The 24,919-nt window shown below is 34.6% G+C and overlaps 1 protein-coding gene across 4 annotated transcripts in view; it reads left to right on the top strand.

Annotated features, from left to right (window-relative positions):
• The window catches only part of KIF4A (kinesin family member 4A), a 129,311-nt gene that overhangs the window by 88,005 nt on the left and 16,387 nt on the right, over positions 1–24,919 (top strand). For all 4 annotated transcript variants that reach the window (XM_036907302.2, XM_036907301.2, XM_036907303.2 and 1 more), the window contains 9 exons: positions 951–1,007; positions 2,400–2,585; positions 7,957–8,060; positions 8,996–9,140; positions 9,887–9,997; positions 17,351–17,434; positions 17,907–18,020; positions 23,225–23,380; positions 23,503–23,603. In XM_036907302.2, coding sequence (XP_036763197.2) covers positions 951–1,007; positions 2,400–2,585; positions 7,957–8,060; positions 8,996–9,140; positions 9,887–9,997; positions 17,351–17,434; positions 17,907–18,020; positions 23,225–23,380; positions 23,503–23,603 — 1,058 coding nt within the window. The remainder of the gene's footprint in view (positions 1–950; positions 1,008–2,399; positions 2,586–7,956; positions 8,061–8,995; positions 9,141–9,886; positions 9,998–17,350; positions 17,435–17,906; positions 18,021–23,224; positions 23,381–23,502; positions 23,604–24,919) is intronic.

Raw genomic sequence — 24,919 nt, forward strand, 5'->3', positions numbered from 1 at the left:
AATAGCTCTGTCACCTATGACCTTCTTAAGCACATGACTTCCTGGAAATAATCCTTTCTTCCCAGGCTTTGCAGAATCACTTAAACAAAAGTGGCAATCCGTATGTTGCAATGCCAAATAAAGCCTAAATTCCAGTGGGGTGAACAGAGCTTGCTCGTATGATAGCCTACAAACAATAGTCCTAATAAGTAGTTTTAGGTTTCCCTGCTAGGTGGTGTTCCAATGCCCAAAAAGGGAATTTGCCCTTCTCTGAGAGAGAATCAGTGCTTTACCCTTTTCCTTCAAGTAACCACTACCTGGGTGGAGTAGCTGTATGTGATCAGTTCTTATGCAAATGAAGGGCAGAGGCTGCAGTATATTTTTCTGACTTCATAAGCACATTTTTCTGGGGTTTCTACCTGTGGCATTTATTTCCTTAGAGTAGGTTCTTGCTACCTTGACCAACTGTAAAATAAAAATCAAAAATAGCCCTTCATTCTATTCACTTTACTGCTGCGTTGCCTTTATTTCATGTGTCTGCTCTTATAGTGGTAAGTCCATGAGAACCAGTTAGACCTATCTGTACATTATAGAGATAGACACAGTGGTAAAAACATTAAAAAAGAAAGGGTAGAGTCTATAAAGTGGGTTAAACTTTAGCCTGTTAGAATGACTAAGTGTTTCACTCTGGCCCAGTGATCTCTGGCAGAACAGGAAAGATGCAATAAATATGGCAGTTGCACATGACCCTGTTTTTTATAAAGACTATACAGTTGACCTTTATAAAGAAGACAGACTCTTGAGAAATGGAAACGTGTGGCTGTTGCAGTATATGTGAGTACAAAATGGGTCCAATACCTTAAATGGTCTCTATATATACTTGAAAAAAATTAAATAACCAATATAAAATCCACTAGTAAGCTTCACTTCAGAATCTTTCTGCTAAACTGAAACATCATTTGTCATTACAGGATGAAACTGTTGCTTGCATGGCCACAGACATTGATACTTCAGTGGAACCAGAAACTGTAAGTAATAACCATTTGTGTAGAACCAGAGGTTTTTAACTGTGCCATTTCCTATAATTTATCACACAGGTGAGGAAGAGAATCCCTGATTGCTATCATCCTGCATGAAATGCCTTCAAAATCCAATCTTGAGTATGAATCTCAGCTTTGTAAACTCCCTAACTTGGATAGACTCTGTTTCTAACAGTGTAACTGGTAATGCACATCAAGGCTTCTCAGGGATGTCACTTCTATATTTGCAGTCTGGCTTACTGATTTCTTGTTAAATGCTAGCATTCTGCATCAACTGTCTAGCAAGTTAAAATGAGGAAGGGAACAAATAAGGAAATTATGGCAAAGTTGAAAAAGCATTAGAGGAGAAATGGAAGAGAAATTTTTTTCTCAGCATACTTGTCTATGGATGAGATGGTTATGGGCTAAAAGAACCAAGGCAAGTGTTTTGAGTGTTCATGGTACGAGAATAGATAAGATGTATTAGATGTTGGCTAAAGGCTGTGGAGCCAAGTCAGAATGAAACGCTGGGTAATGGTTTGCTTGAGACAGCCTTTCCACCTAAAACAAATGTATATCAGTATTTTTCATGTTCTGAAAGAAGAAAAATAGGGGCTAAATCATGTGCCAGAGGTCAGCTCTGTGAGAATGAATGAAGGCTCTTCTCCATATCTACCCTTCCAAATGTGCCATTTCCTGAGCTCACTCTCCTCTGAGGACCCCTTAGAATGAGGTAAAAGTAAGAAATGTTGGCCAAATCAATAAAGGAAAGAGCAGAAGTTTACTTCACTCTAAAAGAGGCAGTTTATTCCTTATAAGAAATAAGTAGCTTGTGAGAGCAGGGAAACAGACTGACTTGATTTATTTCATATGTTTAAAGCAAATGTATGTGAAGCTAGTTTAAAAGAAGTGAAATAAGTTAGACAGAGAAAGACAAATACCATATGATTTCATTTATATGCAGAATCTAAAAAAATACAACAAATGAGAAAACAAAACAAATAGACTTTTAAACAGAGAATAAACTGGTGGTTACCATAGGGGAAGGGAGGGGCAGTGGGGGAGGGGCAAAATAGGAGAAGGGGATAGAGAAGTATAAACTGCCCATTATGAAAGAAATAAATAACAGGGATGAAAAGTACAGTATAGGGAATATAATCAACAATATTATAATATCTTTGTGTGGTGATACCTGGTAATTACACTTAATTGTGAACATTTCATAATGTGTATGACTGCTGAATCACTATGTTTTACACTGAAACCAATACAATAGTGTACATCAACTATACTTCAATTAAATAAATAAAAGGGCAGAGATACTCATAATGGAGAAGTGGCTATGAGACTTGATGAAACAGTGCCTTAGGAACTCCAAGTCATTATACTGATCTTTTCCAGCAAGTGGAAACCAGTCCAGAAACCAGCAGGTCTTCTGATGCTTTCACCACTCAGCATGCTCTACGTCAAGCTCAGATGTCTAAGGAACTGGTTGAGTTGAATAAAGCCCTTGCTCTGAAAGAGGCCCTGGCGAGGAAGATGACTCAGAATGACAGCCAACTGCAGCCCATTCAGTTCCAGTACCAGGTAAAATATTTGCTAGTGTAGCATTCATTCCTATCTACCATCTCTCTTTAATTGTATGGAAAGAAAACAGGCATGCAGCTTTTGATGGTAACAAGACAGCTCAATGGGAATAGTACAACTGGAGTTGTACTGTTGGTTTAAAAAAAGGATACATTCCGGATAGGGAACCTGTAATTTTTTTTCATTTAATCTAATACCTTACTTCATGCAACAAGTATTTAATAAACAGTTTGATAATGTTATAATAAATGTCCCTATTTGTGGAGAAGTTTTGTACTAATAATTATGCTGGAATTCTGAGGAAGCTACATCTCTTAGATGGTCTGGGTTATAAGGTGAATTATGAAGAGACTTGTGGTGGATATCACATGACTTGGCAAATGGCTAAACTGTTTTTCTAGTGGTAGTTCTAAGTGGCCCCTGCTAATTAATAATCAGATCTCTTTGCTTACTTAAAGACAAGCCTTTAGCTTTCAGGTTACCACAAGGTTACCTTGCTCCAGACCTTATTTTCCCTTGTAGCTCAGTGTTTCCCATCCACAAAGGAATGTTAGTTAGCAGGGCTGGTAGGGGGAAGGGTGGATTGTTTTCCCATCTGGCTATATCCTACTCCCAAAGTCCTATATGCTGGTATTGAAAAATCCCTGTAGTACTCATGCATTTCTACCACCAGCTCCCCTAAATTTTCAAAGTGAAAACAAGAAGTATATCTCCTAAATAATTTTCACCACTTTTTCCCTTAGGATGGAGGTTGCTTCCAAAGCACTAATAACCAAGTTGCCAATAGAGGTTTTATTTCCTTTTTGTTATCACAGTCTTGTTTAACTTTTTTAAAACTTGATTTTTATTTGTTGAACAAATATATGTATATCATTTTTAAAAGTCAAATAGTAATAGTACAATACTGAAGACAGTAAATGCAATCTTCTGCCCTACCACCTTCTCCCCTTTTCCCTAAGCTTATACTTTAAGTTCTGTAAGCTGTTTCTTCTGACATTTGCCTCCATATTTCTAGATAAGAGTGGTAGTATAATTATGTTAATTTAAAAATGTTAGACATTATCAGCTGATTTCTCACTGTGGGAGATGAGAATATGGCTGGCTGTTTTACAGCCACCCATGTACACTGTTTTATCTCTGTCTTTCAAAATGACTATAATTTTTTATTAAATGAATATTTAGTGTTTAAAGTTTTATGATTATGTAAATTACGTCAGTACAGCTGAGTCACACATTATAATATGATTCTATTTTCTTTTTCGTATAGCTTTTTGTATTTCTGGAGTTAGTAATCTCCCTTTTTCATTTACTTAGTCTTCAATGTACTTGTCCATAATCATCTCTAAACTTCTTAGCAGAATTATAAAATTCCTCTTAATATGGTAAAAAATATCAATCCATTATGGTAATTTGGTAATTTATCGATCCATTTCTTTCTTGAAAACAGCCCTCCTGGAATTTTTTGTCCTTGTTTGCTTTTTCTAGTCCTGCTGCCCAGCTGTCAACCAGGGACCATCATCCTGGGAGTCAGCTTCATTTCTCATCTATGTATTGAAACAGCTTCCATATCTTTCTTGTTCTTGGAATATTCCTTTCTGTTGATGGAGTATAATCCCAATAGCTTTCTAAGAAAATGTACATGAGAGGAAAATGTTTTAAACAACTGTAAATTTGAAAATAGCTTATTGTTGTTGTTATACTTATTAGTTTGGCTGGGTTGTAGAATTGTATAGTAGAAATCATTTATCTTCAGAATTTTGAAGGCTTTGCTCTATTGTCTTCTATTTGCAGTGGTGCTGTTGAGAAGTCTGTTATAATTCCTGATTCTTTTTATTTGACCTTTATGTTTTCTCTAGAAACTTTCAAGAGCTTTTCTTTGCCCCCAAGTGTTATTTAATTTCACAGTGATGTGCCTTGGTATGCGTCTTTTCTCACTTGTGCTTAGTATTTGGTAGGTCCTTTCCATCTAGAAATTTGTATTCTCCTTTAATGAAAAGTTTTCTTATATTATTTCTTTAATAATGCCCCTTCTCCATTTTCTCTGTCTCTCTTTTCCTGTACTCCTCTTAGGCAGATATTTAATCTCTTAGATTTAGCCTCTGCTTTTTTTTATCTCCTCCCTCCTATTTTCTATTTCTTTGTCTTTTTATTCCACACACTGGTAGATTTCCTTCCACTCCTTGTGGTGATTTTTTTTAATTTGCCTATTAATTTCTAAGATTTTTTTAATCCTCTGTTCTTTTTTCTACTGTTTTTCTCATAGATGCAGTGTTCATCTCTAAGTATAGAAATTAAATTTTATCAAGTTTTTCTTCTTTCCTGCCTTGCTTCTGTTTCCTCCAAAGTCCTTTCTTTAGTGCTTTTGTTTTAGTCTTTCTTTCATATAAGAAGCTTTCCTCCAATTTCCAGTGATCTTTGGCTCTCCTTTCATATTTAACAGTGTAGCACTAGAAGTCAATAGAAAGTTCTGTATGCATGGGTTTCTCTTGGGCTAGTCAGTTTCCACCAAAGAAATATTTCACTCTCCTGCCTGAAGTTGTGTAGGCAGAGTGGTGGTATGCCTTATATCTGGTAATCCAGAGAAAATAAGGGAGTTGGTGGGAACTCCAGTCATATACAGACTTTTATTTAATCCTCTTTCAGGAGTGTGATACTTTATCCCTGCCTTCTACTATGTTTGCTGTCTATATGTCCAGCCACTCCAGAGAGGAAACCTCTGCTCTTCTCTGTGATCCTGTGGTAGGAACTGGCTTGTCTCCTCCTGGCATTTGTCCTATAGGAGTCATATTTTAGCACTTTTTTTTTCTACTCTTCTAAGTCAGTTACCACTTACCCACCTATTTTCCTACTCCAAAAGATGTTTATATCTCTTGGCTGCTCTCTTCATCTTTGCTGATTTATATGTATATCCTTAGCTTGGGCCATTTTAGTGGGATTTTAGGAGGGAGCAAGTTAAATATGTAGCTCAGTCTTCCATGTTAACAGGACATAAAATGCAGCTTTTTTTTAGGTTGAATATATTTTGGCCTTCCCAGGGTAAACAAAGGATTAATGATCAAGCTGAGAAATTATTCCTCTCTTGTACTCTTGCCTAGAAACACAGGACTTATGTTCCCCCGGGTGCACTTCTAACCCTATGAATAGGTGCTAGTAATGAGCTAGAGCTAGAGCTGTAGTAAGATATCCTCTCCTTTTTCCCTTAGATCAAATATACTTGAACTCCCAAACCTTAAACTTAAGAGGAATTAAATTCTTAATGTAAACAGTACCTTTTAATCACATATGAATCACTCATGACTCTCTTTTAACAGGAAATAAAGATAGTTTTTCTTCTAAACAGTATTTTTCCTGCACTGTGAAGAACTACTGTAGAAAAATTTGAGAACATAGGGTTCTAATTTATGAAGATTACCATAACTTATAGGAGCCCAGGACTTAAATATTTCAGTAATACCCCTTGTAGAGTCAGTTAGACAATTATCACCTGAACACAGCGTATATAGTGAAGAGATAATATTTTCACCATCCAATTGGTAAAAATTTTAAAGTGTGGTAATATAAAATGTTGATAGAGGTGCAGGAAAACGTGCTCTCCTAGATAGCTAGTAAGAGTGTAAATTGGAATAGCCACTTCAGAGAACAATTTGCCAGCATCTATTAAAATTGAAAAGATTTCCCCTCAACCATGTAATTTACTTGTCTCTACCCTAGAAAAGCCTTGCACATATGCATAAAAGGCATGTACAAGAATATTTCATTATGGCAAGAAAAAAGAATGAGATAGATCCTTATGCACTGATATAAATAAATCTACAAAACCAAGTTTAAAAAAAGAAGTTACAGAATAATCTTCATGTATGTATGTATATGTATATATATCTATATTATATATTATTTTTATTTGCATATTATATATTCTAGACATTTGTCACAATATAGTGTACACATATATGTGCAAATATCTAGAATATGTAAATTTCTGAAAAAATAATGTCTGGAAGTTCTAGCCCAAGCTGATAATAGTGGTTACTTTTGGAGAAGGGACTGGAATTTTGGCATGGGGAGGCATTTAAGGGAGCTTGCCATTTATATGTATTATCTGGATTATTTTTTACAAGAGTTTTTTCATGTGTTACTTCTATAAGTGTATTACATACACACACATATGTTATTGCCAGTTTAAATTTGCAGGGTAACTATAAAGCAATGAGATTGATTTTCACTGGTTATACTGTAGTGGCTCAGTATATCTCATGGAGAACAGTTCTTGCCTATTTAGAAAGCTTCTCTGTTACAGCCCCACCTAACCTGCCTCTGCCTCTTTGTGTCATTTTAGTACTAGTCTAGAGTCTGCATATAATCTTCTTGGCTACCAACCAATCATTCAACTAGTTGCCTTTCATCTTTTTTGTTTATGAGAAAAGAAAGGGATCTGTTTTTCGGGTTTTCCCAGTCTTGGAAATACCAAACTTCAGTTTCTAGAATGTGTTTCTTAAGTGAATGCAGAACTGAAGTTGCTATTAAATACATACCTTTGAAAATTCTAAATATAGGAATGTTTATGCAGGTCTTTACAGTGTACACAATGTCTTTACTTTTTTTAAAATCTGATCTTCCCAACAACCCCTATGAGGTAAGTGGTATTATTGTTTACATAGATAGAGAAACTCTCAGGGGTCCTCAAGACCACCTCCAGGATTCAACGAGTCACTGAAAGGACTCACAGTACTCAACATATTAGTCACACTCACAGCTAAGATTTTTTACAGTGGAAGATACAAAGCAAAATCAACCAAGGGAAGAGGCACAGGGGGCAAAGTCTGACAGAAACCAGGTACAATCTTCCAAGAGTCTTCTCCCAGTGGAGTAATAGTATGTACTTAATTCCTCCAGCAATGATTTGTGGCAACATGTGTGAAATGGTGTCCATCAAGGAAGATAGTGTTTGCACAGTTTAGGCATAGTGAGCCACTTGTATAAATTAAGGAGTAATGGACCCTACCAAAATCCAAGGTCCCAGACATGAGCCATGGGTCAACCTTGCAAGCAGGACTTTTTAAGAATAGCACTCTCAGGCCAGCTATATTAACTCTTTTCTGTACAGAAACTAAGGCTAAAAGAGATGAAGTGAGTTCTTTAAGATAATTAGATAAGAAGTGCTGGAGTCAAGGTTGAAACCCAGGCCTTTAGATTCTAAGTCCATACTTTTCCCATTACATAACTTAATCTCCATCAAATCAGGTACAAATGTTTTTAGTGTGCAATTGAAGTGGTAAAATTGAATGCATAGTTCCTTAAGATGTGGAATGTTGAAGTGATTTTCTTCCTGTCTTATAATGCTTGCTTTCTCTCTGACCTATAACATTGCTAGGATAACATAAAAAATCTAGAATTGGAAGTCATCCATCTGCAAAAGGAAAAGGAAGAACTGGTTCTTGAACTTCAGACAACAAAGAAAGATGTCAACCAAGCCAAGTAAGAATAAAGCCAATAAATATTATTTCAAGTCCCTACTATGTATGAGGAGTTGTAGAGGAAAGAGAAGTAAAAGCCATTTCCTGCCCCCACAGGATTTAAACATAGTTGTAGAAGAGACCTAAACAAAAGAAAAGTTAAGTAATTGAGATTTTAAATAACATCTCAGTAAAAGATGTCATAACACAGCATATGATTAGAGGCCAAATTAATTTCCTAGGCAGAATTGCTTTAAGATGTTAGAGGCAGGAGCTACCAGTTTAGGCTGGTATAATCAACAAAGGCTATGTAAGAAGTTAGTATTTGAGCTGGATTTTGAAAGTATATCAGAGCTACCAGTCGGCAATAGTTTCTTTGTTCCTGCAACTGATGGTTAATTAGCCTGTGAATAAAATTAATGTCCAGAGTAATAAATGAAAATTCAATCTAGTCATCCCTTAGTCAAGAATAAAACCAAGACAGATAACCAGAATATCCTACTCTTCCTCAGACCTCTGCTTTATAGGCTATTCTACCTTCCTTTTACTCAGTGACTCTATCTATTGAGTTTAAAGTTTGTGTTCTTTGAAATTATGCCAGATGTTTACCTTCTATCTTAAGCTTGTATAACAAACATCAGAATTATTCCTTAGAGCTAAAGTGAAGTGAAACGCCTTCAAAGAATCATCCTTTTAACACAGAGTGGTGGAGGAATGGTATACTAAGGCAATTGCATTGTTAACATACTCAAAAATGTGTTGTTTTACTCTTTGTATTAAGCTCCCATTATTGAGACAGTTTTGCTTGTTTGGGTGATATTCATTATTAAATGTAGCTATGTGACTGGTCACCTGTTTTATATATATCAGGATTGTGAACCTGAGAGTCTAACATTATGTCTTTTGAAGTCAGACTTCGCTGCTGCTAGTCTTCATTCCTACAGTATCTGTCTTTAGGTTGAGTGAGCGCCGCCGCAAACGTCTCCAGGAACTAGAGGGTCAAATAGCTGATCTGAAGAAGAAACTGAATGAACAATCGAAACTTCTGAAGCTGAAAGAATCAACAGAACATACTGTCTCCAAACTGAACCAGGAGATACGGGTAATAAACTCTCATCCTTTCATTTACCCTCTTGAAACTTACAAGCATAGGTATTCCATTTAGAATTATACTACAGAGGTGTTTTCAGGTGAGAAAGTTGCAGGCAGAGCCATCATTTCCAGTGTGTGAATCTCCACAAACGTCCCTTTTCCAGGACGTTGTGCTGGTAGTCATCTAGAATCTGAATAATCAAACCCTACCTTGACATTCGGAGTTTAATGTTAGATTCTATGAAACCAAAGAGCAAAGATACCTTAATATTCAATGGTGATATCCTGACCATCTTCCATGGTCATGTGGAATAGTTTCATAAAATAGTTGCAAAGTGATAGACACTGAGAAAATTTTCAGTTATTGAATCTTCAACTTCTGACATCTGCAAAATGGTGGTTACAGGCCACTTGTACTGAAACCTTTAGAATATAACTGTTGCTAGGTAAATTTGTCCTTGAGGCTTAGTAGATATTTCCTTGAAATTTTATTTATACACAGCGAATTTAGGGCTGGATTTACCTTGTAAGTATATTTTTTCTTTTATTTCTTCAGTGTTCATTTGTGTAGTCTACACTCTTGGAAACCCTGTGCAAGCATAGCAAGGGGTATTGCAAGCCTAATCAGAAAACCTGTTGGCAGTCTTCTGAGATTAGCTCTGGGTTTTCTTTCTTCTTAATGATTAGTCTATCCATCTGTACATCAGCCTAGAATAAGTACAGATGACTAATATTTGTACTGGTTTTTGTTTACAGGTGATGAAAAACCAGCGCATACAGTTAATGCGTCAGATGAAAGAGGATGCTGAGAAGTTTAGACAATGGAAGCAACAAAAAGACAAAGAAGTAATCCAGTTAAAAGAACAAGTAAGTAACTACAACGTCTCGAAGGCCTGCTTAATAAACCCTTCTCTGGGATGAATAACATTAAAGCTTCTCTTTGAACAACTGATGTTTCCAAAAATATGACACATTCATGAATTTAGCAGCTAGTTGTTAACATCTACTGTGTGCAAGATACTATCCACTAAATACCATGGGAAATAGAAAGATAAGTAATATATGCTCTACCCTTAAAGAATGTCTTGTCTAAAGGGAAAGGTTAGACATAAGCATGGTTTTCTCCAATCCAAGGATTAAAGAGATCTATGCTTCACAAATGGTCTATAATACCAAAGTATGTTGGCAAGGATGTGAAGAAAAGGGAACCCTGTACACTGCTGGTGGGATTGCAAATTGGTGCAGCCACTAAGGAAAGTAGCATAGATGTTTCTCAAAAAACTAAAAATAGAAATGCCATATGACCCAGTAATTTTGCTTCTAGGAATTTACCCAAAGAAAACAAAATCAATAATCTGAAAAAATATATGCCCTCTAGTGTTTATTGCAGCATTATTTACAATAATCATAATATGGAAACAACCTAAAAGTCTCATCAAATAGATGAATGGTTAAAAAAGATGTGGTACATATATATAATGAAATATTAGCCATTAAAAAGAATGAAATCTTACCATTGTAACATGGATGGACTAGAGGGTATTATGCTAAGTGAAATAAGTCAGATGGAGAAATACAAATACCATATGATTTCACTTATATGTGGAATCTAAAAAAACAAAACAAACAAACAAAACAGACTCATGAACCACAGAGAACACACAGTGGTTACCACGGGAGAGGTGGGTGGAGGGATGGGTGAAATAGGTGAAGGGAAAAAAATTAGAATGAAAAAAAAAAAGAATGAGGTAACCCAAAGACAAGCCTGTAGCATGAAATAGGAGGATCAAAGACAGACCTTGGGGAAGAGAAAGTATTTAAGTAGAGGATAGAAGAAGAGGAGTCAGTTGTAAATGAGGGCTAGAGAAATAGGTGTATGACTGGAATAGGTGTCAAAGATGGCAAGGGAGCCATTTATTAGACAATTATTATATGCTTATTATAGGGCCAACACCACACTGGGCAATGGGTGCTCCATCAATGACTAAGGCAGATACAGACTTTGACCTCAAGAGGCTTACAGACTAAAGAGGCATTCCCCAGTGAGGTGTCAAGGTTTTCTACAAAGAAAGAGTGATCAATAGGGTTATATTGCCCAGAGATCAAAATCAATTAGATAGAGGGCTGAGATGTGAGCCCTAGATACAACAACTAAGAGCCATAAATGACTTCAGCAAGAAGAGACAAATGGCAATGGGTTGAAGAAAGGAGAGGAGAAAATGGAGTGCCTATAGGTAACTTACAAGAAACTTGGCGGTGGACTTAAAGACTTGAGACTAGGTGAAGGTGAGAGGGAGAAATAGGCAAGAGCTCTTAGGCCAGAAGGGACTTCAGCAGGTTCAAATGATGGAAGGCAGAAGCCAAGAGAAAATTGATAATGATGCATGAGAAAAAAAAAACCAAAGTAATTTTAAAAGGGAAGCACAGTTCTAGTTGGAATGAAAAGATGATAGGTGAACAGGCCTTGAATAACAGGGAGGATAACAGAGACAACAACTTTATAAGCATGTTCAAGGAATGGTGAATGTTCCAGGTGGGATAAAGAATAGTAGAAGATTCCATTAAAAAGACAAGTCAAAGCTGTATTGTTAAAGATCCAAGAAGTTTGAACTTTGTTAGTGGTACAAAGATTTGTAGTTTTTGAGAAACAAAGTGATATCAGTAAAGTACTGCTTTAGAAAGATACATCTAAGAGTAATGTATAGAACAAACTGAACTATTGAGAAACTGGAGGCCAGAACACCAGTTACGATATTGCATCATCCAGAAAGATAGTAAAGGCCTGTATTAGAGTAGTAACAGCATTTTTGGAGAGGACATTGATTTGGAGAAATTTTTAGAATGGACCAGAATGTGATATTTTGGGTCAAGAAATACGGAGAAAAGTACTTTTGGATTAGTGATGTGAGGAGCTTTGTGGACTCTTCCCAGCGAAAGGACACCTGGTGAAACTTACAAAAACAACCATTAAAAGTCTCTGGAAATCATCCTAAGGCATACAGCAAACCAATGATAATTCAAGCATATCTAGTAAATCTCAATAAGAAGCAAGAGTCTGTGGCATTTTAGCCCTGACTAACTCCCTCTCCTTAACCCCTCAGCTCCCAATCTATGGCTATGGTTTTTTCTTTTTCATCCCCCACAGCTCCATGTTGCTGAAGCTCTATTTTAGGCAAGAGCAGCCAAGACAGTCTGGGTATCCTTTCTTCCACCTAGCCCCCATGTGTAGGCTAGAAGCTATAACCCTGCTGCATAAGGTCAGGAATACTGGAGCTGATTACTCCAGCCCATCTAATCATAGGATGTTAGCACAGGCAAGCAAAGCAAAATAGGCTATACTGCTCCTTCCCAGTACCTTACTCATAGAACAGAAATATCACTCAGAAAAGTGAACTGCTGTCCCCACCCACAGGTCCTGAGCTGTGGTTCAGAGGTTCTGCCCAGGAGGAGAGGCAGGCCATAGGAACAGCTATAGGAATGCAGCCTTACCTAAGGGGACTGACTTTATTTGAAGACAGAGTGTGGGAAAATTAAAACCTAAAAGGCTGTCCAAAACAATGGAAATTTTGGTGGTGAACAATTTAGAGGAAACTGATAGCTCCATGAGAACAATAAATCAAACAGCAGTAAAAATACTCACATATAATGGCTGAAATTTTTCTAAATTTGATGAAAGCATTAATCTACTCATCCAAGAAGCTCAATGAACCCCATACAGAAAAAATGCAAGGGGCTCCATACCAAGAGACATCATGTCAAAATGTTGAAAGACAAAGACAAAAATCCTTGAAAGCAGCAAGATAAAATGACTTATCACATACAAAGAAACCCCAGTAAAATTTAACAGATGACTTCTCATCAAAAACAATGGAGGCCAGAAGGCAGTAGGACAACATATTCAAAGTGCTGAACTAAAATACTGTCATCCAAGAATCTTACAGACAGCAGTTTTCTTTTTAAAATGAAGGCAAAATAAAGACATTCCCATGTAAACAGAAGCCAAGTGAATTTGTTTTTAGTATACCTACCTTATAAGAAATACTAAAAGAACTTCAGAATGAAAGCAAGTGGTACGAGACAATAATTTGAATCTGCACAAAAAAGAAAAAGAAAATACAAAAGCAAAAAGTGCCAGTAAAGATATTATGTAGGTAATTCTAAAAGAGAGTATAATTGTGTATTTCTTCTCCTTTCTTCTCTTAACTGACTTAAAAACAGGTGTATAAAATCATCTGTCATAATTGTATTGATGGGCCTATAACATATAAATATGTAATATATTTGACAATAGCAGCACAATGGAGGTGGCTGGGAGCAAAGTTGTATTAGAGTGTAGAATGACATCATATGGTAATATGAATCTACAGGAAGAAAAAAGGAGAACCAGAAATGGTAGATAAGAACAAATTCTATAAACATATATTTCCTCTCCTTTCATCATAGCTTATTTAAACAACATAAACTGTATAAAGTAATAATTATAAAAATATATTTTGGGATTACATATAGATGCAATATGCATAACAATAGCATAAAAAGAGAGGAGAACAGCTATATAGGGATAATGTTTCTATGTCTCACTGGAATTAAACTAATTAAGTTACTATCTGAAGTAAATTCTGACAAGATGTTTATTATAAGCACTACAGCAATTACTAAGAAAACTCAACATAGAGTGAAATAATCATTAAAGGAATTAATGTGCTATACTACAAAATATTAATATTCACTTAATATAAAAGAAAGCAATAAAAGAAGAATGGAGGAACAAAAAAGATAAGATGTAGAAAACAAAAAGTAAACTTAAACATAAATCTAACCGTATCAATAGAAACATGTGAGTGAATTAAATAATCTAATCAAAAGACACTGTCAGACTGGATTAAAAAACAAGATAGATAACAAAATTTGCTGTTTACAGAAGGTAGATAATGGATTCAAAGATACAGAGAGGTTGAAAGCAGGATGGAAAAAGACCTACCATATAAACATCAACCATAAAAGCTGAAATGGCTATACAAATAAAATACACTTTAAACACAAAATGTTAATAGAAATAAAAGAATATTTTATAATGGTAAAAGAGTCAATCCACCAGGAAGAAAAAGCAATTATAGAAAATATACGCACCTAACAAAGCCTCAGAATACATGTAGCAAACACAAAAATGACAGGAGACATAGACAAGTCAACATTAATATTCAGACACTGCAGTACCACACTTTCAATAATGGATATAACAATTAGTCACAAGATCAGCAAGGATATCAAAGACTTCAACAATACTATAAACTAAACCTAACAGACATCTATAGAACACTCCAACGAGCAATAGCAAGATATATATTCTCAAGTGCACACTGAGCATTCTGTAGGATAGAGTATATGTTAGGCCATAAAACATGCCTCAATAAATTTAAAAGAATTGAAATAATACAAGGTATGTTTTCCAACCACATGGAATGAAATAAGAAATCAACAGCAAAAAGAAATTTGAGAAATTCACAAATACGAAGAAATTAACACAGTCCTAATTAAATAGTGAGTCAAAGAAGAAATCACAAGGAAAATCTGAGATGATAAAAACAAAGACATTACATACCAAAACATGGGATGCAGCTAAAGCAGTGTTAAGAGGGAAATTTATAGTTGTAAATGCCTATATTAAAAATGAAAGATGTTAATAACCTAGCCTCCTACTTTAAGACATTGAAAAAAGGAGAGCAAACTAAACCAAAAGCTAGTCAGTGGAAGGAAGTATTCAAGTCTACAGTGGAAATTAATGAAGTAGAGAATAGAAAAATAAACAGAAAAGCAATAAAACCAAGGTTTGGTCCTTCGAAATGATTGACAAATACTGGCAAACCTTTAGATAGGCTTAACAAGAAAAAAAGAGAGGAAATTCAAATTACTGAAATTAGGAATGAAAGCAGGAACATCACTACTAGTCTTTCAGAAGGAAAGGATTTTAAGAGAATGCTATGAACTACTGTATGCCAACAAATCAGATAGTCCAGATGAAATGGAAAAATTATTGGAAAGAAAAAACTACCAAAACTGACTCAAGAAGAAATAGAAAGTCTTTCTTTACAGACCTGTAACAAGGGATCAAGTTAGTAATGTAAAACTTCCCAGAAAGAAAAGTTCAGATCCTGGCATCACTGGTAAGTTCCTTCAAACATTTAAAGAAGAAATAATACCAAATTTTCAGAAACTATTCCAAAAAACAGAAGCAGAGGGACACTTCCCAACTCATGATATGAGGCCAGTATTTACCTGGTACCAAAAGCATACAAAGACATCCCAAGAAAAGAAAAGAAAACAACAGAACAATATATCTTAAGAACATAGACATGAAAATCTTCAAAATAATACTAAAAAGCTGAACCCGACAACATATAAAAAGAATAATACTCTATTATTAATAACATTGGTGTTTCCAGGGAAGGGAACTGGGTGAATAACAGACAGGACAGAGGGAAAATTTTAATTTTAAATCGTGTATGTATTACTTGTTCAAAAAATAAGTTTTTATAATAAAAATGTAATGCATTTTTAAAAATTAAAAAGAATGATACACCATGACCAAGTAAGTTTATCTGAAAAGTCGCAGGTCTTCTTTAACATCTGAACATCAATTAGTGTAAAACATCATATCAGTAGATTAAAGGACAAGAAATACATGGTCAACTCAATAGACACAGAAATAGCATTTGACAAAATCCAACACCCTATTATGGTAAAAACACTCAAGACATGAGGAGTAGAAGGGAATTTCCTCAACTTGGTAAAGGACGTTTATGAAAAAATCCCACAGCTAACATCATATTTATTGTGAAAGACAAGTTACTTTCCCCCTAAATTCAGAAGCAAGACAAAGATTATCCACTCTTGCCACTTCTATTCAATGTTCTGGAGGCTCTAGCCAGGGCATTTAGGCAAGAAAAATACATAAAAGGCATTAGTTCGGAGAGGAAGAAGCAAAACTTTCTCTGTTACCAGATAATATTTTATATCATAGGATTTTATATGTAGAAAATCCTAGAGAGTCTACTAAAAAACTATTAGAACTAATACATGAGTTCAGCAAGGTTGCATAAGTTCTATATATGAAAATCAGTTTCTATACACTAGCAAATAAGAATTTGAATATGAAATTAAAACAATTCCATTATAATAGCATCAATAAGAATAAAATACTAGGAATAAATTTAACAAAACAAGTTTAAGACATACACTAAAAACTACAAAACATCTTGAATAATTAAAGATCTAAATAAATAAATAGATCTAAATAAACCCATATTCATGGATGGGACGACTTAATACTCTCAAGATAGAATAAATCCCCAGATTGATTTTCAGATTCAACACTATCCCAGGCAAAATTACATCTGGCTTATTTGCAGAAATTCATATGCTGTTCATTAAATTCATATGGAAATACAAGTGACCCAGAATAGTCATAAGAATCTTGAAAGAGAAGAATAAATTTGGAGATGTCGTATTTGCTGATTGCAACGTAACCATCACTTCATATAGTTACCCTTTTTTATTCAGTTTGGTGAGAACTTTTAGCAAATTTCAAGTGTACAATAATTACAAACTATAGTCACTAATGCTACACAATGATCCCCAGAACTTATAACTGAAAATTTGTACCAGTTGACCAAACTTCCCCCATTTTCCCCACCCCTGCAGTCCCTCATAACCTGGTAACTCTGTTTCTAAGAGTTTGACTTTTTTAGATTCCATATGTAAGTGAGATAGAGTATTGTCTTTCTCAGTCTGGTTTATTTCACTTATTATAATGACTTCCAGGTTTATCCATGTTATTACAAATGGCAGGATTTCCTTCTTGTTTATGGATGAATAATATTCCATTTGGTGTATGTGTGTGTGTGTGTGTCTGTACATATCACATTTTCTTTACCCATTCATCTGTTGACAAACACATTTCTATATCCTGGTTATTGTGAATAGTGCTGCAGTGAATATGGTAATACAGATATCTCTTCAAGATACTAATTTCATTTCCTTTGGATATATACCCAGTAGTGTGACCACTGGATTGTATGGTAGTTCTACTTTTAATTTTTTGAGGAATCCCCATTCTGTTTTCCATAAGGACTGTACCATTGAAAGACTCTTTAGTTATATTATAAGGTTTTATCTTAGCTAGCTAAATAAAAATTAGAAGTCTGACTTTTTTCTTCTCAGAACCGTAAGAGGCAATATGAACTGCTCAAACTTGAAAGAAACTTCCAAAAACAGTCTAATGTGCTCAGACGTAAGACTGAGGAGGTAAGAAAATCCAAACTGCTAAGGCCAAGTGTATTGTCACTTCCAGGCTTAGATGCTGGCAAAGTAATATCCCTTAAATAATCCAGTGCCCTGAGAAACCAGGGATCTAAATCTTGACCTCTATTTATATGTCATAAATTGTGAGCAGATAAAAACCTGATGAAAATAGTACTATTCAAATAAGAATTTTTTTTCAATTGGGCTTGCTTCTTTCCAAAAAAATTACAGAGTGATATTGATATGTGACATTTCCTGACACTTTCAGTTTACAGTACTTCCTTGAAATGTGTGCCTCTCCTAGGCTCTAAAACAGTAGCTGTTTGCCAACTTTATGTACTTGAAGAGTTATAAACTTGGTTCCTGTAGGAACTCAAGCCCATTGAATTTTTTATTTTTCTTTACTAATATGCTGGAAATTAAAATGTTATTTTTACCCTTCAACTCAACATTACTATGAGCTGTTTTTATTTAGGCAGCAGCTGCTAACAAGCGTCTCAAAGACGCTCTCCAAAAACAACGGGAGGTCGCAGATAAGCGGAAAGAGACTCAGAGCCGTGGAATGGAAGGCACTGCAGCTCGAGTGAAGGTATGGACAGGCTGAACTGCCATTTCTCTTGTGCACATTGGAGATAGGAAAATATGTGAAATAGCTTTCTTTTCATTTAGACGTAAATACTGAAGAACTTGAAAGTCTATTTCTAAAGATACTGACCAAGAGTAGAGAACACTTTCTATCCCTGCCCCTTTTGAGGTTCAGTTACTTTTTAACAGTTTTATTGAGGTATAACTGACCTACAATAAGTTGTACATCTTTAAACTATACAGCTGAATAAGTTTTGAAACATATGCAACCCTGAAATCATCACAATTGAGATAATGTCAGTGTCCATCATGAACAAAACTTCCTTTGTATCCCTTTGTAATTTCTCCCTCCCCTCCACAATCTACCCTTCTATCCCCCATCTCCAGGCAACCATTAACCTGCTTACTGTCATGATAGATTTGTTTCCATTTTCTATAGTTTTATAAAAATGGCATCATACAAGGGTGGGTTTTTTTTGGCATTCATCCAACATAATTATTTTTGAGATTCATCCATGTGGTTGTGTGTATCAATACTTCTTTCCTTTTTATTGCTGAGTGGCATCCCATTGTATGGATACACAACTGTTTATACATTCATTTATTGATGGACATTTGTGTTGTTTCCAGTTTTTGGCTCTTACAAATATTGTACTGAGTGTGGATATATATTTTTATTTCTTTTGGGTTGGTAATCTAGAAGTGGAATGGCTGGTTCATATGGTAGGTGTGTGCTTTAACTTTTAAGCAACTGCCAAATTGTATTCCAAAGTGGTTGTACCATTCTGTATTTCTATAGCAATATATGAGGGTTCTCGTACATTCTTACCAATTCTTAGTATGGTCAGTCTTTTAAATTTTAGGTCTTTTAATGAATGGGCAGTGAGTGGTAACTCATTGCTGTTTTAGTTTTCATTTCCCAAAATTTTAGAATCAGCTTGTCAATTTCTATAGCAAGTTTGCCAGGAGTTTCGGGATCACATAGAATCTATGGATAAATTTGAGGAGAATTTACATCTTAACAATATTGAATCTTTTGATCCATGAACATGGCACATCTCTCCATTTATTTAAGTCTTTAATTTATCTCAGTAGTGTTTTAGTTTTGAATGTACAGATATTACACATCTTGTCAAATACATCCTTAGATATTTCATATTTTTAGGATACTGGAAATGTATTTTTTTATTTCAATTTGCAACTGTTTGGACATATTTGTTGGTTCTTTTAGCTTTTTTGTAGAGTCCTTCGGATTTTCTACATAAATGATCATGTCATCTCCAAATAGGTACAATTCTATTTATTCTTATCTGTTCTTTTTTTAACTTTACCTTGCATCATTGCATTTGCTAGAACCTCCAGTAAATATTGAATATAGTAGGTGAAAGTGGACATCCTTGCTTTGTTCTCAATCTTAGGGAGAAAGCATCCAATCTTTCACCAGTAAGTATGATATTAGCTGTAGGTTTTTTGTATATGTCCTTTATCAGGTTGAAGAAGTTCCTTTCTATTCCTAGTTTGCTGAAAGTTTTTATCATGAATGGATGTTAGGTTTTTTCAAAAGTTTTTTCTAAATCCTATTGAGATGACCTTATGGTTTGTTTTTACTCTGTTAATATGGCAAATGACATTGATTTTTTTTCCACTTTATTTGATTAAGGCATAACTTTTATACAGTAAAATTTATTTACCCTTGTTAGTGTACAATTCTGCAAGTTTTGACAACACATACAGGTGTATAACCACCACCACAATCAAGATATAGTTGTGTATATATATGCATATAGTATAGTATGTATATAGTAGTTCTATTATCCCCCAAAATTCCCCTGTACTCCTTTGTAGTCAAGTCCTCCCACATCTCTGGCCCTTGGTAAACATTGATCTGTAGTCTGTCATTACTGTTTTCCCTTTGCATCAATGTCATATAAATAGAAACATACAGTATGGCTTCTTTCACTTAGCATAATGTATTTTGAAATTCATCCATGTTGCCTCTATCAGTAGTTTCTGCTTCATTTTTTTCTGTATTCCAGAAGTCAATAGACTTCTGGATGTCTATTGTATGGATATCCCACAGTTTATCTATTCACTTGTTAAAGGATATCTTGGGGGTTTTCTTCCCAGTTTTTAGTGATTGTGAATAAAACTGCTATAGAAACATTCACATACAGATTTCTGTATAAATATAGGTCATCATTTCACTTGGGTAAATACCTAGGAGTGGGATTACTGGGTTATGTAGTAAATATATTTTTAACTTTATGTAGGAAACTGCCAAATTGCTTATCTAGTTGTTCATTGCCAGTACATAGAAATACAATTGATTTTTGTATATTAACTTTCATCTTCTATTAATTAGTAGCTATTTTGTAGGTTCTTTGGGATTTTCTACATAGTCAATCATGCCATCTGTAAATACAGTTTTATTTCTTCCTTTCTAATCTGTATGTCTTTTATTTCTTTTACTTGCCCTATTGCATTGACTAGGACCTTCAGGATGATATCAAAGAGGAGTGGTAACAGTAGAAGCCCTTTTGTTTTTTCCTGATCTTGGTGAAATCATTTAGTCTTTCACCATTAAGTATGATGTTAGCTGTAGGTGTTTCGTAGATGCCCTGTATCAGATTGGGAAAGTTCTTATCTATTCTTAGGTTACTGTAAGTTTTTATTCTTAGTAGATGTAAATTTTGTCAAATGCATTTTGTTTTGAGTTTGTTGATTTGTTGAATTATTTTGATGTTCAAATATATAACCAGCCTTACATTCCTTGGATAAAATCACTTGGTTGTGATATATCATCCTTTTTATGTACTGTTGGATGCAACAACACATAAAATTAAAATGTTGTGTATAAAATTTTTGCATCTGTGTTCATGATGGATATTGGTCTGTTTCCTTGTAATGTCTTTGTCTGGTTTTGGTATCAAGGAAATGCTGGCCTCTTAGAATAAGTTGGAAAGTATTCCTTCCTCTTGACTTGTCTACAAGAGTTTATATAGAATTAGTATGGTTTCTTCCTTTAAAGTTCAGTACAATTCACAAGTTAAACCATCAGGGCCTGAGGGTTTGTTAGTTTTTGTTTTTGGGGGGAAGGACAGTTAACTAAATTAAAATTTTTTAGATAAATATAGCCGTTCAGGTTATATATTTGAGTGTGCTTTGATAGTTTGTGTATTTCAGTAAACTTGTCTGTTTCATCTATGTTGTCTAATTGGCATGAAGTTACTCATAATATTCCCTATTATCATTTTAATATCTATAAAAGCTATAGTAATGTCATGTATCTCATTCCTGTTGTTGATATTTTGTGTATTTCTCTTTTTTCCTGATCAGTTTAGCTAGAGGTGTATCAAAGAACCAATTCATTCTTACAAATGGTTAAAATGGCAAATTTTATGTTATGTATATTTTACCACAATAAAAAGTATACCCCAAAAACCCAGTTCATTAATTTCTAATAATTGATCTTTATTATTTCCTCATTTTTGCTTTGGACTTAATTGGCTCTTATTTTTTTAGTTTCTTAAACTAGAAACTGGGATCACTGATGTCTTTTTTTCTTAGGCATGTGGTATTATAAATTTCCCCTTAAGCACTCTTTTAATGACATCCCACAAATTTTGATAGTTATGTTTTCATTTTCATTCTATTCAAAATACATTCTAATATCCTTGTTGATTTCTTCTTTGACCCATGGGTTATTTAAAAGTATTTTATTTAGTTTACAAATATAGGGGTATTTTTCCAAATACCTTTCTGTTATGATTTTTAATTTAATTCCATTGCGATTAGAGAACATACTTTATATTACTTGAATCCTTTTGAATTTATTGAGATTTAAGGCCTAGAATATGGTCAATCTTAGCAAATGTTCTATGTGTACTTGAGAAAAATGTGTATTTTGCTGTTGTTGGATGGAGTATCTGTAAATGTCAGTCATGTCTATTTGATTGATTGTGCTGTTCATTTCAACTGTATCCTTACCAAATTTCTGCCTACTTGTTCTACCAATAATAATATTAATATGTTATAGATTTGTCTTTTTCTCCTTGTAGTTCTATATGTTTTTGTTTCATGTATCTTGAAGCTTTGTTACTAGGGGCATAAAATTTTAGGATTAAATGATCACTTCATTATTATGAAATGAACTTTTTTATCCCTGGTAATATTCTGTGTTCTGAAATCTACTTTTTCTGATAAGAATATAGCCCCTCCAGCTTTCTTTTGGCTATTTTAACACAATTTTTTAAAAATCCTTTCAGTTTTATCCTATTTATTCCTTCATTTTAAAAGTGGGTTTTTTTGTAAGCAGCATATAGCTGGGTCTAGCTTTTTAAATCTAATCTGACAATCTCTTCATTTTAATTGGAGTGTTTAGACCACTTAAATTTAATCTGATTATTGATATGGGTAGGTGTGAATCTGACGTCTTGCTGTTTGTTTTCTATTTGTCCCATCTGTTCTTCATTCCCTTTTTCATTCTTTTCTGGCTTTTTTTGGACTAATTGAGTATTTTTATGATTCCATATTATCTCCTTATTGGCTTATATGTGATTCTGTTTCATATATGTTGGTCCTTCGTTATTAGAGGCATAAATGTTAAGGATTAAGTTCTCTTGAATAATGAACTCCTTTATCATTATGAAATGATCTTTTTTATCCTTGGTAATATTCTTTGATGTGAATTCTACATTATCTGATATTAATATATCGACTCCAGCTTTGTGTTAATTACTCTTAGCATGGTATAGTTTCACCAAAAGTGAAAGTGTTCTCAGGGATGTTTACTTTTTTAAAAACTGAATTAGGTTAAGTTTGTTTGCTGGAAAAATATTCCATTCATCTAATTTAAAGATTAAGAATGGATAACTGTTTATTACACAAAATGGATAATCGAAATATACTTGAATCCTATATTGTGACTGGTTAAGGAAAAAAAGGGAAAGGGTAAACACATAGTACATCAGAATACTAGGATACCTTGAAAAAGTTTTTCTGCAAAAAGCCTTTCTTGTGACCTTTTGGGATATTGCCATTAAAGGTTCTTAGAGAGCTATTAGAATTTTAGGGGAGTTTAGGCACAAATGGAAATCTCACTTCTTGTTACTTGGGCTCTCATCTGAGTGAAATTAAATCTGGAGCTAAACCTAGCCCATGGGAAGAGATTCCTTATCCCTAACACAACATCACTGACTTCTCTTCTAGAATTGGCTTGGAAATGAAATTGAGGTTATGGTCAGTACTGAGGAAGCCAAACGCCATCTGAGTGACCTTCTTGAAGACAGAAAAATCCTGGCTCAGGATGTGGCTCAACTCAAAGAGAAAAAGCAATCTGGGGAGAATCCACCTCCTAAACTCCGGGTAAATGCCCGTACGGCAATATGTTACCCATAATCAGACTCTGCACTTCTCAGAAGCCCGCACCACTTTGGAGGATCCTTTTCCTTGTAGTACTTCACCCTCATTCCCACTATTCTTTACAGAGGCGCACATTCTCACTTGCTGAACTGCGTGGTCAAGTTTCTGAGTCAGAGGATTCCATTACAAAACAGATTGAAAGCCTAGAGACTGAAATGGAATTCAGGTAATGGGACTATTTTAAAGCATTATAAAAATTACTGCCTGGAAGAAAGTTTACTCTTGCAATCAAAATAGAACCTATCAATCAATTTTGTTTTTCAAAAGCTTTGTGATGGTGGAGAAACAAGAGAAAGCAATTTTTAGAACAGTACACTTCACCAGATACATTTTCTCATTCGTTCCTTATGAGGTGTCATTATAACTTATGAGTTAAATATCATCCTCTCACTTTAGAAATCTAAACTGAAGTTCAGAGATCTTAAGAAATTTGCTAAAGGTTATACAGAGCCAAGGTTTGAAATCCCATCTACCTAATCCCACAGCCCTTATGGGGTGTGCCACAATTTTTGATACAATAGTATCTCTGAAATACAGAACTGACTAAAAACAAAACTGCAGAGGAACCCAAGAAATGACCAGAAGAGCAACAATGTAGGAGAACTTTAGAGATCATCAGCAAAGTAGGTATAATATATAAGTGAAGTTACAAGCATTAGATGAGATTAGTAAGTAAAATACATAGATAACACAGTACTGGGCATATTAGAAGTGCTCGGTAAACATTCTCTTTCTACCTTCCCAGCTCTAAGATCAGAAGTATGCTACATAGCCTCTCTAATCACTGTTACTGTCTTTTAAGTATCTATGATTTCTAGAAGCAACAGAACTTTGACAGATTATAGTGTCTTTGACTAATAGAATTTTATTGTCCAGAAGACTTAGGAGATCATTTAATTTGTTTTTAGCAACACTCACTAGTTATTTATCTTTGGATACATCTATAAGTCACTCAAAAGTTGAGTTTCTGCTTTGTGCTGCACTGGATCATTCAGGATATATAGAAAGAATAGATGGCATCATCCTTGCTCTCAAAGTGGAATTAGTATGATGACTCACAGTATCATGTTGGAATCATTTGTTAAAATTTCAGGAATGTTGTAAACCATTCATAGCTTATAATTGGTTATGGTGAAAGTATTACATCACAGAAACTAGCAAAAACTACAAATCAGGTCTGATTTTTTTTTAAGTGCTGATTGTTATACACTTACCTGCAGATCACTGTGCATAAGTAAATGATTATTTAAATGTAGATCAGGAGCCAAGTAGAGGGCAAGTAGACAGAGCTAAGTTTAATCAAGGGAATTTTCCTAAAGTTGATGAGACTTCAACTAAATTTTGAAATAGTTAATGGACATAAACATCAGAGAAGACAGGAAAGGGCATATGCTAGATGACAACTCTGTCTTGGCCTACTTGTTCCAAGAAGCCTTCACTGACTCTTCATCCCTCACTAATTCTCCATTTCTGTAAACTCCT

This window comes from Manis pentadactyla, chromosome X, assembly GCF_030020395.1.
Source record: "Manis pentadactyla isolate mManPen7 chromosome X, mManPen7.hap1, whole genome shotgun sequence".
Classification (NCBI taxonomy): domain Eukaryota; kingdom Metazoa; phylum Chordata; class Mammalia; order Pholidota; family Manidae; genus Manis; species Manis pentadactyla.